The sequence below is a fragment of the Camellia sinensis genome, chromosome 10 (assembly GCF_055761805.1).
Source record: "Camellia sinensis isolate YWXY chromosome 10, ASM5576180v1, whole genome shotgun sequence".
Lineage (NCBI taxonomy): Eukaryota > Viridiplantae > Streptophyta > Magnoliopsida > Ericales > Theaceae > Camellia > Camellia sinensis.
The window spans coordinates 28008742-28027098 of NC_138970.1; the positions used below are offsets into that span (position 1 = coordinate 28008742).

Genomic DNA, 18357 nt, shown 5'->3' on the forward strand with positions numbered 1-18357 from the left:
TATCGTATATTATGTAACAAACAGTTTAAAAAAAAAAAAAAAAACCTTAACAACCATTTTAAATTGGCCCAATTGAACCCAATTGCAAAATTAAGTAGTAAAGTCACAATTAAAATTACAATAACTAAATTCATATGCTAAAGTAAAAACTACCAGTGTAATTGCCCATTTTCTCATTTTGCTCATACAAAAATGATGTTGGTTTAAAAATTATCCGAAATTTTATTCAACATACTAACTTTAAATCCACACGCTTTCTAAATAAAATTCTAATTAAATATTCAATGTAACTAGAATTATTAAAAGAAATTAGTTTTGCTACTTATTCATATAGTCATCCATAATTGAAAATGTATGGACAAGATTCATTTTGTCTATAACCTATATTGCAGTAATTTTAAACCAAAACACATTCTATTTTCACTTATTGAGACTAAAAGATAATGAGCGTTAATTTTCCTGCAATTAACGCTCATTAAGAGATTTATTAAATACTGCAAACGAGTTCGTAAACATAATGAGCGTTAATTTTCCTGCAATTAGTCCTGATTTGGCCATTAGTGCCAGTTAGCGGGTTAAGATTGCCCATTTTCACCATAGCACTTGCAAAGTCTGAGAAGAAAGTTGTAGAGTTAGAACTGTAAGTGTTAACAAGATCATCTGTATAACCCCCACTAAAGAGCTGTTGATCTGAGTGCAAAAGGCCCTTTTGGCTCTGCAAATTCTTGAAATAGGCATTGTCGAAAGCCGTTGGAGTTGTGGTGTCAAGAGGAAAGAGGATGTTGAGATCTCCATTGCTTGAACAGTTTGCTCTCAATGATGCAGCGAATTGTGAATCTATGTTGGGTTCGTTGTCGATTCGGGTTCGAAAGGTTAAACACCTTGCTTGGCCTATTGTGTGTGACCCTGTTTAAAATAAATAAAAACTTGTAAGGTTGTTTTTGCATTTTTGAGTAATGACGCGCGAACAGAAGATTACGCGCATAGAATGCATTGATATTATAGATGCAAGCATTTTGTAAAGGAGTAACGATATGTAAACAAAAAAAAATTATAATACAAAATAATGATATGCTTTTTGTAGTATTTTTATTCAAATCAAAATTCTAACTATTTTAATTCATAATTTTAAAAACGCCCCACAGCAACACATTTTGAATCACTTTTTTGGTATGAAAATTCTATTTATAAATCATCTTTTAAATAAAATAAAAATAAAAATAAAAAAAGAAGCAAAAGAAGAAGAAACAACAATTCTCATAAAAAGCAGCCTCATTTTCACACTCAAATTGGTGAAATTTGTTAAAAACCAAGTTTCTCTCCAGTCTATTAATTGGACTCATGAGCCCATCTTGAATGAATTTTAATTATGTAAAACATTCCTCTCCAATATTCATGTAAATATGACAATTATTAATTAAAGATTACCCTCGCTATGACCCAAATTATTGCATGGTCAACAAATAGTATATAGGGCCTTGCTACATCCCCTAAAAATATCCCCCTAATCCCCCTAATTTTCAATTTGGGCAACTTTTTCCTTTTTTTTTTTTTAGGCAACTTTTTCCTTTTTTTTTTTTTAGGCAACTTTTTCCTTTTTTTTTTTTTTTTTTTTACTTGATATGGAAATTAAGGGGATTAGAGGGGGTATTTTTAGGGCTCCAAATCATTTTCTATAGTATATATATCATAAAGATATTTGTATGAAAGCATAGACATGGCTACGAGAGCTACCATTTCCTTAAAACTCGGTATGAATTATGAATTTAGATATAAAAATAAAATAAAATAAGAGTAAAATATAAATTTTATTTTTTTTAATCATTTCTCATCCACCTTTTAGACTTGTGTCTAAGTTTATGATCTGAATAAACTTTTGTTTGACATCATTAGAAGCTTATCAATTGTCACATTGATTTCAAAAAAAAAAAAAAAAAAAAAAAAATTTTATGCACAATCAGATATATTACAAGCATGTTTCCTATGCTCATCATAAACATGTTAGGAAAAATCAATGATTTTTCACAAGTAAATCAATCAATGAGAATAAAAATTAATATGAAAAAATTAAATAAAAAATAACACAAAAATTTTACGTGGTTCCCTCAATGTGAGGTACGTCTACGGGATCGAAATCCGATTCCACTATCAACCAAAAAGTTTCCAAATGATTACAAACGAGACATCAATGGTCTCACAAAACTACCCTTAGGTGAATTCCAAATAATCACAAATAAATAAGAGGAAAAACCTCACCAAATAGAAGAACCAAAATCTTCAAAACCAGAATTGAAGAAGACCCAAAATAACGACCCAAATAAACTTCACCAAAGCACCCAAACAAAGATGCACCAAACCTTATATCACCGAAATCAATTTGCTGCTACTCAACAAACTGATTGATCAATTATAGTATAGCAAACCGCAGCACTATTCCACCGAGCAAAAACCAAGACAATATATATATATATATATATATATATATTGGCGCTGTTTGGGAAGCTGCCAACGAGGCTATTATAGCCTCATTTGATAAATAAGTCAAAAAGTGACACTGTTCACAGTTTTTTTTTTTTTTAAAAAAAAAAAAAAAAAAATAGGGACTGCGCTGGACAGTGTAGGCAGCCTACACTGTCACAGCCGAAAATTGAAACATCAATGGGAAAATTACCATTTTGCCCCTTTGTATCAATTTAAAAAATAAAAAGTTAGGGACAAATTTGTCATTTTAAATTTAAACATCATTTCAACACACTTTCCAACACAAGAACCCAACTAAAAATTCATCTCATCTTCCCAAACACAAAACTAAAATAGCCTACTAAAATAGCCAAAAAGCCAAATAGCCTACTAAAATAACCACTTCCCAAACAAGGCCATTGTTGATTTTTGGACTATTAATCAAAAATCTATTTGTATCCAAATTGAATTGGATCTCCACAAATATAATATATAAAAATATATTATACCTAAACCAAGCCAAATTAAAATTCTTTAACAAACCAATTGGGTCCCACGCTCCAATAAGGAGGTATACCTAACAATTCTCCTCCTACCGACTTAGGTGGAGATATCAACCATACCTGCCAAAGTTCAACACTTCAATTGTTTGTCCCTCGACAAAGTCTTAGTCAACATATCCGAAATATTATCATCCGTGTGAACCTTTTCGAGTTGTAACAATTTCGAATCTAACACATCACGAATCCAATGGTATCTCACATCAATGTGTTTCGATCTCGAATGAAAAGTAGAATTTTTACTCAAATGAATAGCATTTTGACTATCACAACAAAGCACATACTTTTCTTGCTTCAAACCCAATTCTTGCAAAAATTTCTTCAACCATAACTCTTCTTTGCAAGCTTCTGTAATGGCAATAAATTTAGCTTCGGTAGTTAAGAGAGCAACACATTTTTGTAATTTAGATTGCCATGCCACAGCTCCCCCTGCAAAAGTCATCAAATACCCCGAGGTAGATTTCCTAGAATCAATATCACCGGCCATGTCAGAATATATGAACCCATCAAGCATCGGCTTACCATCCCCAAAACACAAACACACATTCGAAGTTCCTCGAAGATACCTTAAAATCCATTTTATCGCTGCCCAATGTTCTTTACCTGGATTAGAGAGAAAACGACTCACCACACCAACGGCGTGAGCAACATCCGGCCTTGTACAAACCGTGGCATACATCAAAGAACCAACTGCTGAAGCATAAGGAACTTTCAGCATCTCTTCCTTGTCTTTCTCACTTGTAGGACATTGATTCGAACTAAGTTTCAAGTGACCCGCAAGTGGACAACCAACCGGCTTTGCTTTATTCATGTTGAACCTCTCAAGAACTTTCTCAATGTAGCTTTCTTGAGACAACCAAATCAGCCCCTCTCTGCGATCACGAACAATTTTCATACCAAGAATTTGCTTTGCCGGTCCCAAATCTTTCATAGCAAAAGACTTGCTCAACTCCAATTTCAACCTGTTTATCATGGTAGAATCTTGACCCACAATTAACATGTCATCAACATAAAGCAAAAGAATAATAAATTTGCCATCCGAAAAATTTTTCGCAAACACACAATGGTCCAAAGTGGTTTTAGAAAAACCATTATTCATCATGAAAGAGTCAAATTTTTTGTACCATTGCCACGGGGCTTGCTTGAGGCCATACAAACTTTTCTTCAATTTGAAAACAAATTTCTCTTTCCCTTTTTCACAAAACCTTCCGGTTGCTCCATGTAAATTTCTTCTTCAAGATCACCATGAAGAAATGCAGTCTTCACATCAAGTTATTCAACTTCAAGGTTCATACTTGCAGCCATGCCAAGTACAACCCAAACAAAAGACATCTTTACAACCAGCGAGAAAATCTCATCAAAGTCAATGCCTTTCTTTTGCCCAAAGCCTTTTACAACAAGACATGCCTTGTACCTCAGATTCTTGCCATCATTCTTCAATTTGAAAACCCACTTATTTTTCAGAATTTTCCTCCCTTTAGGCAACTTCACTAAATCATAAGTCTGGTTTTCAAGCAAGGAATTCATCTCCTCGTCCATGGCCTTTTTCCAATCACCTTTCTTTGCATGCTCAAATTCTTCTTCGTAGCTCTCAGGCTCCCCTTGATCAGAAATCAATACAAATTCATTGGGAGGATACTTTCTTGAAGGTTGTCGGTCCCTTGTAGATTTTTTTTAACTCAAGTTGTGGTGGCGGTTCTTGAGTTGGATGCTCTTCCTCAATTTTTGGCTCAACTTCATTAGGATTAGCATCATCCTCTACATCTTCAATAGGTGGCTGCACATCTCCCCTATTTTCATCATCAACTGAAGATGAAGGAGATAAATTCATGTCGATGAGATCACTAGTTTTTGGCTCTGGTTAATCACCTTTGCCAAAATCTTCAATTGTTTGGTCTTCAAGAAACACAACATCACAGCTTCGAATGACTTTCTTGTCGACCGGATCCCACAATCTATACCCAAATTCATCACGCCCATAGCCAAGAAAAATACATTGTCTTGACTTACTATCAAGCTTGGACCTCTCATCATTTGGAATGTGAACAAAAGCTCGGCAACCAAACACTTTCAAATGCTCATAAGACACATCTTTGCCGGTCCAAACTCTTTCTGGAACATCACCATTCAAAGGATAGGAAGGAGACAAATTGATCACGTCAACCGCTGTCTTCAATGCCTCACCCCAAAAGGATCTTGGCAATTTAGCTTGTGAAAGCAAACACCTTGTTCTTTCCACAATGGTGCGGTTCATCCTCTCGGCAACGCCATTTTGTTGAGGAGTCTTCTTAACTGTCTTTTGATGCCGAATACCTTGGCTGCGACAATACTCATCAAATGGCCCAATGTATTCACCACCATTTTCTGATCGGATGCACTTCAATTTCTGCCCTGTTTCTCTTTCAACCATGGCCTGAAAATACTTAAATACTTCTAGAACTTGATCTTTAGTTTTTAGTAGAAAAACTCAAACTTTTCTTAAATAATCATCAATGAAAGTAACAAAATAAAGTGCACTACCATGTGTTCTAACTTTTAAAGGACCACAAACATCCGAATGAATTAACTCCAAAACATTTTCTTTTCTAGAAGCAACATTTTTATGAAAAGAAACTCTATGTTGTTTACCTGCCAAACAATGAACACAAGTTTTGAGATGTGTACTTTTCAAACCGGGTAGAAGCTCCTTCTTGAACAATACTTGCAGCCCCTTTTCACTCATGTGGCCAAGCCGCTTGTGCCACAATTCGGTAGAAGTATCATCTTCAAGTGCATTGACAACACCTTTACAAATTTTTCCTTACATCGGATAAAGTGTATGAGTCTTCTTGCACTTAGCCACCACCAAAGAACCCTTTGTGAGCTTCCATATTCTATCACCAAATTTGTTGTTGAAGCCTTCATCATCTAGCTTCCCAGTAGAGATCAAATTGAGGCGAATGTCGGGAACATACCTCACATCTTTAAGCAACAACTTGCAGCCCAAATTTGTTTCCAAGCAAACATTACCCATGCCAATAATCTTGGACAAACCTTCATTACCCATTCGAACAGAACCATAATCTCCTTTGGTGTAGGTAGTGAAGAAATCAACTCGAGAAGTCACAGAAAAAGAAGCACCGGAATCAATCACCCAATTGCTCTCTTGGCCCACAAAATTGATACAATCATCTTCACAAACGACCATGAGATCATCGGTAGTAACTGTCGTTGTGTCTTCTTGCTTCTTATCCACACTTTTGTCACGTCTTTTCTCCTTACTCTTGAGCTTTCGGCATTCTCGCTTCATGTGCCCGTTCTCATGGCAATAATAGCACTCAATATTTTTCTTTAAAAAAGAACCATCTTTTGATTTGTCACGACTTTGATCACGACCATGAGGAGTCTTACTCCTCTTCCTTGTTTTGCTTCGGCCTCTCACAACGAATGCTTCCGAATGAGAGGAACCCGCTGATTTTCTTCTAGTTTCTTCATTCAACAGGCTACTAATGACTTGGCCCATTGTGACAACTCTATCTTGCGCCGAATTACTAACGGTCACAACCAAAGTCTCCCAACTTCGGGCAAAGAACTAAGTAGCATCAAAGCCTGCAACTCATCATCAAAAATAATTTTCATAGAAGCAAGTTGGTTAACAATACTCTTTATTTCATTTAGATGTTCCGGAATAGGGCTGCCATCTTTATATTTTAAATTAACCAACTTACGAAACAGAAAGGCTTTATTTGTGGCTGATTTTCTATCATAAAGGTTCTTTAATTTTTTCCATAAATCATGTGCCGAAGTTTCAGTAGCAACATGATGAAATACACTGTTATCAATCCATTGGCGGATAACATCAACGGCATTTCGATTAAGCCTATTCCATTCATCATCTTTCATACCCTCGGGTTTGCCACTATCACCCTCAATGGATCCATACAAATCTTTACAAAATAATAGGTCCTCCATTTTAGTTTTTCAAGTTACCCAATTACTTCCATTGAAGCTAGACATGCGACTCACATTCCCCTCCATTGATTTACACAAATAAATAAACTCAAATAAACCATAAGCTCTGATACCAGTTGTCAGGAAAAATCAATGATTTCCCACAAGTAAATTAATCAATAGAAATAAAAACTAATGCGGAAAAATTAAATAAAAAACAACACAAGAATTTTACGTAGTTCTCTCAATGTGAGGTACGTCCACGGGATCGAAATCCGATTCTACTATCAACCAAAAAGTTTTCAAACGATTACAAACGAGACACCAATGGTCTCACAAAACCATCCTTAGGTGAATTCTAAATAATCACAAATAAACAAGAGGAAAGACATCACCAAATAGAAGAACCAAAATCTTCAAAACTAAAGTTGAAGAAAATCCAAAATAACGACCCAAATAAACTTCACCAAAGCACTAAACAAAGATGCACCAAACCCTATATCACCGAAATCAATTTGCTGCTACTCCACAAACTGATTGATTAATTATTGTATAGCAAACCGCAGCACTATTCCACCGAGCAAAAACCAAGACAATATATATATATTGTTGATTTTTGGACTATTAATCAAAAACATATTTGTATTCAAATTAAATTGGGTCTTCACAAATATAATATATAAAAATATATTATACCTAAACCAAACTAAATTAAAATTTTTTAACAAATTAATTGAGTCTCACACTCCAATAAAGAGATATACCCAACAAAACATACCTGTGAGAGCCACCATTTCCTTAAAAGTGAAACCTTTTTTTGCAAAGGCAGCCATAAGGTCATTGAGGTTCATATCAGGTGCAGGGATGTCAGTGCTAGGAGCACTGAAATTTGCTGTGGTTGAGTCCCTTCTGCCTAATTCAACAGACCAACTTGGCCCACCTAGCTGAAAATTCAAAGACATAAGGACATTGAGGTTTATATTAGCTGGATGAAAGACTATCGCTTAGTGGTTGTGTAGTATTATGTTGTGGTGTGAGTTTTGAATTTAAATTCTATAAATAAGAGTTTGATATTCTGATTTGCCGGAACGTTAGTGCTAGGAATATGAAACTTGTGTTAGGATCTCAAGATCGGACTAGAATGATCATGCGTATATTTTTCACAAATCTGAGATAAGTCTATTCTTATTCTCTTAATATTTACACTGGATTTAAATTATATATTTGAATAAGAATTTAAAAAATAAATAATAAAAATTACTTCATTTTTACTTCATTTTTATTCGCACTTGTTTGACCTTTTCACTTTCACTTCTTAAATCCCTGTCCAGCCTTTATAATCTAAACACATCTTTAGTAATGAAGAAGACTTTTCAATTTGCATTATTGGCTTGAAAAACAACACATTTGAATTAAATTCATCCCAGTTTGAAGTTCAATAATACTATATTTATCATTTTTATATCATAATTGATGTTAAATTTGTTGGTCAATCTTCAATGTATTTAAACAATAAATTCTATTTGTGTACTTAACAACAAACAGAACACACAAGAAATAAATTAAAAGAAAGAGTTTCCAAAATCTGTTTAATTACATAAACTAAACAGAAAATGAAATAGAGAAGGAGAGAAGAAAAAAAAATTAAAAACATAAAGTACTTACAGAAGATATTTTTTTAGAGTGATCAAGTCCAGTGTTTAACACTGTCTCCTTAAGACAAATTCGTCATCTCATGAGTGCTCACAGAATTTGGACGTCTATCTCACAGGATGAAATAATCTTCAACAAACAGTAGTAGCATTACAAACTGTTTGCACAACGAACACACTTTGTGTTTATACACTCTCTCACAGAAAAATAATGCAGCAAAATATGAAGAGTAATCATAGAATTAAGGACAAAAATTGTGTGAAAATCTAAATGAGGATCAATCTATTTATAGGAGTAATGGTGACTTTTCAGTTTGAATTAAGCATGTAGCAAATCTGTTTGAACAGGTATAATACCTGTTCGGTACAGTAAGGAACCTGTAGGGTTTGAAATTTGAATAGCTACTGAATCTGTTTGGACAAAATTTAAACAGATATATATATATATATATATATATATATGTTTGGGTGGAGGAAAATTTGGACACAATTTTAGAATTAATTTCGAAATTCAAATTTAAAAAAAAATGTAAGAATTTAATTTTTAAAAAATAAAATTCAAAAAGTTTTTGGCCCAAAAAAGCCTAATACTTACCTCACACCACGCACCCGTGCCCAGGCCTAGCCCAGCCCGTCCGACCGACCGGACGGATGAACGGCGCACACATGTGTTTGTTTTGGGTCTAGTGGTTCTAGCTCACTTTTTCCATAACCTCCCCCTCTATAAAACTTGAGTGCCCCTTAGGGCCTACCCCAAATTTCAATCCCAAGCCTAATAAACTCACACAAAGTTTGCCCACAAAACCAATGCAGGACAAACTTTAACTCAAACTTTTATGGAAATTCCACCAAAACACCATTTTCATGGAGCTCACTTTGGCTTCAATTTCCTATTCACCTGATAATAGTTTTGAGTAACCAAATGTACTAAGTGAATCACAACGCAGTATAGAACGCGTTACCACTTAGACCAACCAACTTTGGCGCATAGGTCCTACCTAAAAATTAGATCAAGTTGAGAAAAAATTTGATTTTTCCAAAACCATTTCTAACAATCCCCCACATGAATAGAATTTGATGACAACAGAAATGTAACAATATGCAAAATTTGTCGAAAGAATATAAGTCAAAAATATCTTGCATCAGGATAGGTAGCATTCGGCCTTGAACCTTCCCTAGTGATAACTTATTGGACTTACTAGCCAACCAATGGACGCGATGCCTTGAATTGTTCAGCCGTTTGTGTAAGCCAAGACAATAGATTTCACACAAAATATTTTCTGACATGTCGTGGTTCTCACAGTTGTGTTCATTTTGGCCTTGAACACTTCTAGTTGTTAATGAGTGCTTCTAGAGATTTTAACCTCTTCATTCTCATAGAACCGGCCCCAGTTCGACACTTATATAGGTGATTCTTATTGTGAGTATCTTTTATACCCTTCTTCATTTTTATGCCTAAATCAAGATATAAGTAATCATTAAAAACAAAGTTTATCTTTAAACCCCTACATACAACATATGTTGCAGATATCACTATAAGAATGGGTTGGGAATTTTCAATCCCTTGGTGATTTATGGCGAGTCACACATAACTTAGTTGTCCCTTTGAACTTAGTTTTTGGGATCTCCAGTCATCTAAGTAGGGTTACCATTATGATGACTATTGTGTAATAGGCTTTGATCACATCCCATTCGATGAACTATACACATGTTCTTTTGTCAAACCTTTTGTTAACGGATCCGCAATGTTCTTTTTAGATTTTATATAATCTATTGAGATTAGTCCATTTGAAAGCAATTACCTTATGGTATTATGTCAACGAAGAATGTATCGTGACTTACTATTATATGTATGACTTTGCGCCCTGCCTATTGCAAATTGACTATCACAATGAATACAAATAGTTGGCACAAGTTTTGGCCACATTGGAATATTTTCTAAGAAATGACGAAGCCATTCTACTTCTTCTCCTACTTTGTCTAAATCAATGAATTCAGATTCCATTGTGGATGGTGCGATGTATGTTTATTTCATGGATTTTCAAAAAACAGCACCGCCTCCCAAAGTAAATACATATCCACTAGTGGATTTTGAATCTTTAGTATCTTATATCCAATTGGCATCACAATAACTTTCTAGTACTGCAGAATATCAAGTAAGGTTAAAACCATGATCGCGGGTAAATCTTAGATATCTAAGAACCCGAATGATCGCTTTCCAATGGTCTTCTCCGGAGTTACTAGTGTACCTACTCAATTTACTGACAACATAAGCTATATCAGGATGAGTGTAATTCATTAGGTACATTAGGTTTTTAATGATTTGAGAGTATTTTAGCTGAGACACTACATCACCCTTATTTTTTGATAAATAAAGACTAATATCTACAGGTGTTTTATTTATGTTCATATCATCCTTGATATATTTACCAAGAATTTTCTCCATATAATGAGATTGAGATAATGTATACCCATCAGATGTTTTAGTAATTTTCACTCCTAATATAACATCTGCGACCCCCATATCTTTCATATCAAATCTTTTGTTCAGCATTTGCTTAGTTGATTTAATCATGTTTTGACTGCTTCCAATAATAAGCATGTCATCAACATAAAGACAAATGATGAGATAACCTTTATCAGTGTTTTTAACATAAACGCACTTGTCACATTCGTTTATCTTAAACCCATTAGTAAGCATAGCATGATTAAATTTCTCATGTTATTGCTTAGGAGTTTGTTTTAATCCATAAAGAGATTTTACAACCTTTTCGGGTTGCTCCAGATAGATCTCTTTATTTAGATCACCGTTTAAGATAGTTATCTTAACATCTATTTGATGTATTTTTTAATTATACAACGCTGCTATAGCAATAATCATGCGGATAGATGTTATTCTTGTCACGGGAAAATATGTGTCAAAATAGTCCAGACCTTCATTTTGTCTGTAACCTTTTACCACAAGTCTTGCTTTATACTTGTCTATTGAACCATCTGCTTTCATTTTTCTCTTAAATATCCATTTATATCCAAGAGATTTAGAACCGAATGGAAGATCCACCAACTCCCAAATATGATTTTGCATAATGGATTCAATTTCATTATTAACAGCCTCTTTCCACAAAGGTACTTCAGAACTTGTTATTGCTTCCTTAAAGCTTTGAGGTTTAGTTTCTAACAAGTATGTCAGAAAATCTGGACCAAAGGATTTTGATGTTCTTACTCTCTTACTTCGTCTTGGTTTATCATCAGTTAAATCCTGTTGGTCGAGACCATTACTAGCCTCTTCTGTTTGATTGTCATTAGTCTGTTGACTTTATGTACAATCATAACTTCTTTTATGTGAACTTAATTCCTGTTCTTGCTTGTAAGGAAAAATATGTTCAAAAAACACAGCATTCGTTGACTCTATAATAGTGTTCACATTTATATCAAGTATTTCTGATTTATAAGTCAGAAATCGATATGCACTACTATTCTGAACATAACCAATAAACACACAATCCATTGTTTTTTATCCTATCTTAGACTTTTTCGGAACAGAAAATTCTAGTTTTGCCAAACACCCCCACACTTTTATGTATTTGTAGGAAGGTGGTCGACATTTCCACAATTCATAACGAGTGTTGTTAGTTTTCTTGTGGGGTATTCTGTTAAGAACATAATTAATAGACAATATTGCTTCCCCCCACAAGTTCTGCAGTAAGCCTGAACTTAGTAACATGGCATTCATCATTTCTTTATGGGTTTTATTCTTTCTTGCAGCAATTCATTTTGCTGTGGAGAATAAGGTGCTATAGTAATGCCATACTGTGCACATAATTCATTTAAAGGTGCATCATATTTACCACCCCTATCACTTCTAATCATTTTAATGGTTTTATCAAGTTGATTTTCAATTTCAGTTTTGTAGAGTTTAAACATTTCCAAAACTTCATCTTTACTTCTAAGTAAATATACATAACAAAATCTTGTGAATCATCGATAAATATTATGAAATACTTTTTGTCTCCTCTAGTTGAACAAATTTAAGATCATATACATCAGTATGAATTAATTCTAGAAGTTCAGTTTTTCTTTCAACAGATTTAAATGAAACCTTAGTCAGTTCCGCTTCTACACAAATCTCATATTTGTGATTAGGAACAATTTCAAACTTTGGTATATAATTTAAACCAATTAATCCATGCAAAGCATCAAAATTTGCATGTCCTAATTTACCATGCCATAAATTTGACTCAAGAATATAAGCAAAAGATGCGTTATTCTTATTTATAGCAGAATTTGGTACAACTGTCATTACATTTAATTTAAAGAGACCATCGCTCATATATCCCTTAACCACATACATATCACTATTTGTTAATATAAATCTATCAAACTTAAATACAAGCCTAAAACCATTCTTACTTAACAAAGAACCAGAAACTAAATTCTTCCGGATGTCTAGTACATGCAGCACGTTGTTAAGGGTAAGTTCCTTTCCCAATGTCATTTTCAAGATCACCTTTCCTTGTCCAGCCACAGTAGAAGTAGAAGAATTTTTCATGAAAAGTTGTTCACCATTTGCAGCCTCATTGTAAGTAGTAAACATCTTCTTGTCCACACAAATGTGACGAGTTGCCCCAGTATCAACCCACCATTCCTTAGGATTTCCAACCAAATTAGCCTCAGACACCACAGCAAAGAGATTGATGTCATTTACCCCGCCAGAGATGTAATCTAATTCTATCACATTGGCTTGATTGGTGGTCTTCTTGCTTGTACTTTCGCGATCCTTCTTAGGGCGTCGGCAATCAGAGGCACGATGTCCGATCTTGCCACAGTTATAACATTTTCCTTTGAATTTCTTATTACCATTGTTGTCGCCTTATTTAGGACCATCTCTAGCAAACTTCCTCTTTTTGTTATGTGATTTGGGCACTTTTTCAACCATATTAGCCTTAGACTCAATGAGATTTTTACCATTTCTCTTTTCGGTTGTACAGTTATCTTCTTCAATTCTTAGTCTTACAATAAGTTCATCCATGGTCATCTCTTTGTGTTTATATTTTAAATAATTTTTGAAATTTTTCCAAGTCGATGGTAATTTTTCCACTAACGCAGCAACTTGGAAAGACTCGCTCAGAGACATACCTTCAGCATGAATGTCATGCAAAATTAATTGAAAACTCTGAACTTGAGAAATTATCGTTTGAGAGTCTACCACAACAAAGTCCAGAAATTTGCCAACAACAAATTTCTTTGTGCCGGCATCCTCTGTCTTGTATTTTTTCTTCAAAGAATCTCACAATTCTTTTGCGAATTTCAGAGGGCTGTAAACATTATACAGTATGTTGTCAAGTCCATTGAGGATGTAATTTTTGCACAAAAAATCATAATGTTTCCAAGCGTATACAGTGGCAACAACTTACTGATCACTTTCGTCATCGGTAAGTACTAGAGCCTTTTCATGGAGAAACCAGGTCAGATTTAGAGTTATAAGATAAAACAGCATTTTATGTTGCCATCTCTTAAACTCAATGCCATTAAATTTTTTCAATTTTTCTCCATGATTTATTGGAACTTGAACATGGTTCTGGATAGGGGCCAGAGTCGTTGTAACAATTGGAGTACCACTTTCAATTTCAGTAACCATAATATCTTATCACAAAAATCAAAAAAATCAAAACACAAATTAATTTTCTAGTTACTAAAACCAGAAAATAAATTATTACACAAAATAGTTTTAATTTTCTAGTTACTAAAACTAGAAAAATAAAATGCTACACAATAATTTTCTGTAACACTACTACACAAATTAATATTCTGAAATTGTTAATGACAAACAGTATATTACTACTATTTGTCAAAGAAAATAAACAGTATATTACTACTATTTATCAAACAGTATATGAATACTATTTGTATTCTCCAGAATGAAATGATCTTCAACAAACAGTAGTAGCACTACAAACTGTTTGCACAACAAACACACTTTGTGTTTATACACTTTCTCACAGAAAAATAATGCAGCAAAATGCAAAGAGTAATCACAGAATTAAGAACGAAAATCGTGTGAAAATCCAAATGAGGGTCTATCTATTTATGAGAGCAATGGGGACTTTTCGGTTTGAATTAAACAAGTAGCAAACATGTTTGAACAGGTATAATACTTGTTCAATACAGTAAGGAACTTGTTGGGTTTGAAATTTGAACAAACACTGAATCTGTTTAGATAGAGTTTAAATAAATATAGATCTGTTTGGGTAAAGGAAAATCTGGACACCATTTTAGAATTAATTTCGAAATTCAAATTAAAAAAAAAGGTAAGAATTTAATTTTAAAAAAATAAAAGTCAAAAAGTTTTTGGCCCAATGCTTACCTCACACCTAAGGCTGTGCAAAATACCGCCCAATTCGTTAAAATCGCACCAATCCGCATCTATCTGCACCGCTCTAACCGCTAACCGTGGTTTAAATTTTCAAATTTATAATCCGCCAACCGAACCGCTCCGCTCCACTATAGTTAATACATTTATATTTTTTAACCTCCAATGAAATATCAATGTAAAAATGAGTATGAGAGAGAATTAAAATATAAAATTTATTATAAATTAGTGGTTATATATATGAAATATATTATTTAAAATTACATTGTGTTATATATCTAAAAAATATTATACAAATTAGTGTTATATATTGCGCAAATGTATAATAATTAGTTAGAATATTCTCCAATCCGCTAATCCGTCAAAAACCGCCCAAACCGCAAATTGTCAATCCGCCAATCCGTCATTCAGTTTGTAATTTTATTCTCAAATCGCCCGAACCGCACCGCGTACACCCCTACTCACACCATCCACCCAGCCTAGCTCGCCCGGAGGATGGCATGCGTGTGTGTTTGTTTTGGGTCTAATGAGTTTAACCCACTTTGCATATAACCTCCCCCTCTGCAAAACTTGAGTGCCCCTTTGGGCCGACCCCAAATTCCAATCTCAAGCCTTATAAACCCACACAAAGTTTGCCTACCAAACCAATATGAAACAGCTTTAACTCAAACTTTTATGGAAATTCCACCAAAACATCATTTTCATAGAGCTCACTTTGGTTTCAATTTCCCATTCACCCGATAATGGTTTTGAGCAACCAAATACACTACATGAATCACAACGCAACATAAAACGCATTACCACTTAGACCCGCTAACTTTGACGCATTGGATCCCACCTAAAACTTAGATCAAAATTGAAAAAAAAATCAAATTTTTCCAAAACTATTTCCAACAAAATTTTATGCCACACAAACACAATTTTAATATAATGAGTCTAGCATGAGTTGCATTAAAAATAGTGGTCGTTGAGATTGTAGCACACGGGATAATATACCAAATGAAATGACTATATACATTTGTGAGTTAGACGGACTGTCCAGTATGGCCTTTGTGGGGTCCTATTTGATAATATGATCTTTTCATTTTGTAGGTAGTGATTATCCCTGAAAAAAATTCGATAAGATAATTGTAGTCACATTTTTTTTTTTTAAAAAAAATGGACAGGAAGAATTATTTTGAAAATAAATCATTTATTTATAACTTGGTTAAAATAATCGGATCAATTTGAGTTTTTTAATTAACAATATATTTACAAGGATCTAAAAAATGAACTAACTAGATTATCAAATATTTTTGATTTACCGTGACAACCGCATCTCGAGCAGCAATTGCTAAAATATCAGCACAAGAAACAATACCAGGGCACCAACTTTCCACTTGAGATTTAATGGCATCGATTAAGTCATATCCTCTCAATGAATGGTTGTTTGGAGGAGCTGTTTTCTCTCCGATGAAGGTCTCCGTGTCATCCAAAAGAATTGATGCATCACATCCCTGTTTCATTTTTGTTACTCAATACAATATTAAATTAAAAAAAAAAAAGTAATCTGTATAACCAAAAAAAAAAAGGTATTTATTATTTAAAATTTTAATCTATTAATGAATTATTTGTTTTAAGTGACGTTCTCCACGTTGTGTTTCCAACTATGACTAACAATGTAACACAAAATTTAACTAATGGGATAATGTTGATCTACCTGTTTCATGTTCGTTGGGAGTTGATGGTTCTGTGATTTTTATTGGAGAAATTTCACTTCAGCATAGTTTTGAAAAAAAATTATAAATAAATAGTAAATCTTATAAACATTAATAATTAAAAGCATAAAGTTTTTCAGCAATAATTTTTTGAAACTACTACTTAATTATTGGTAATTTTTTTTTTTTATTTGTTGAGAATACTATGTAAGTAATATCGCATGGTTTCAAATTAATAATTGGGGAAATTAAAAAAAGAGAGAACTACATGCAGATGAAAAAAAAAATTACCAATATATGAGGGGTATAAGTGTGTCTGTGATAGGGTGTAAATAAAAGATTGTAGGGGTGCAAGTGTCACGTACAACCCTCATGTGTTGGTAATTCTTTTTCCTTTTCTTACTTGCATGTAGTTCTCTTTTAAAAAAAAAAAATCCATAATTTGATCCTTACAACATAATAAATATTAAATTAATAATTTTATCAATTTAAACTATACTCTTATAATTTGTTTTCAATCTAAATAATTAAACTATTTCTATTAAATAAAATCAATAAAAAAAATAATATTTTAATCATTAAATTCAATACAAAAACTGTCTAAAATATAATTTTTTTATTAAATTTAATGACTAAAATATCTTTTTCTTTTTTTGCGTCAATCTTAAGGAAAATAGACAAATATTTTAAATAGAAAATAAATAAATAAAAATCAAGATTTAAAATGACCAAAATTAAAAAATTAGAATTTATTGTGTTACCCCGTTCTACCCTGGAGTTTTATTTTTTATTTTTTGATAAGGAGAGATTAAAAAAAAAGATAGATAAAAGTGGTAAGTGAAAACTTACATTAACAAAGCAATCATGGAAGTGAAGACGGAGCAAGGACGCCATCATGCGATTGTCGTGAGACACTATGTAGTCGATTACTGCTCTTATCGTCGGAAGGAGATTAGGGCATACTGATGAGTAGAAATTTGACGATAACTGAGCATAGGCCATTCCGACAAGGAATAGGAATAGAAATATCCCCAAACATAATGTGATGGGTTTTTTCGATGAACATGAATCCATGGTAATGAGAGACTTTCTTAGCTTCTTGTTGGGTGTTTGGTTAAGGCTTCGTAGAAATCCTCCAATGGATTTATACAAGACGAGAGTTTTTCTCTTGGACTGGGTCAATAATTGAGGTTCTGTTTGGGAAGTTGTTTTTTTTTACGACAATACTACGTAGTTCAAATTTTGTAGCTCAAAAATGGCTCAAATGGCCAAAACGACGTCGTTTTGAGTACAGAACAACATAAAAATAGCCAAAACGACGTCGTTTTGACCATTTGAGCCACAAAATTTGAGTTACGAGATATTTTCCTTTTTTTTAATGATTTTTAAATTTTTTTTTGAGATAAAAGAGGTTAAGAATGCTTTTAAAATGATTTTTTTAAAATGGACCCTTGTAAGAAAAAAAAATTAATTGACGTGCATGATGTAAATTTAGGGATGTTTGGCAAAAGTTTTTTTTGACTTTTTAGATTAAGGCCTGGTTTGGGAGCTCTTCTTTTTAGTTAAAAAGTCAAAAATTTATTAAATTAGTTAAAAAGTCAACAACTCATATTAAAAAGTCAAAGATTCTCTTTTTTCTCTACTTTTTGTACATCTTTTCGTAAAAAGTCAAAAAGTCATTCCAAACA

At 33.3% G+C, this 18357-nt stretch overlaps 1 protein-coding gene across 1 annotated transcript; it reads right to left on the reverse strand.

The window, feature by feature from the left end:
- Positions 1-299: 299 nt before the first annotated feature.
- On the reverse strand, positions 300-17833 carry LOC114281638 (cationic peroxidase 1). Its single transcript, XM_082891179.1, has 4 exons — positions 17519-17833; positions 16277-16468; positions 7729-7894; positions 300-906 (listed from the first exon to the last, which is right to left on the reverse strand). The coding sequence occupies exons 1-4, from the start codon at positions 17741-17743 to the stop codon at positions 488-490; spliced, it is 1002 nt and encodes a 333-aa protein (XP_082747305.1). The 5' UTR covers positions 17744-17833; the 3' UTR covers positions 300-487.
- Positions 17834-18357: the final 524 nt, after the last annotated feature.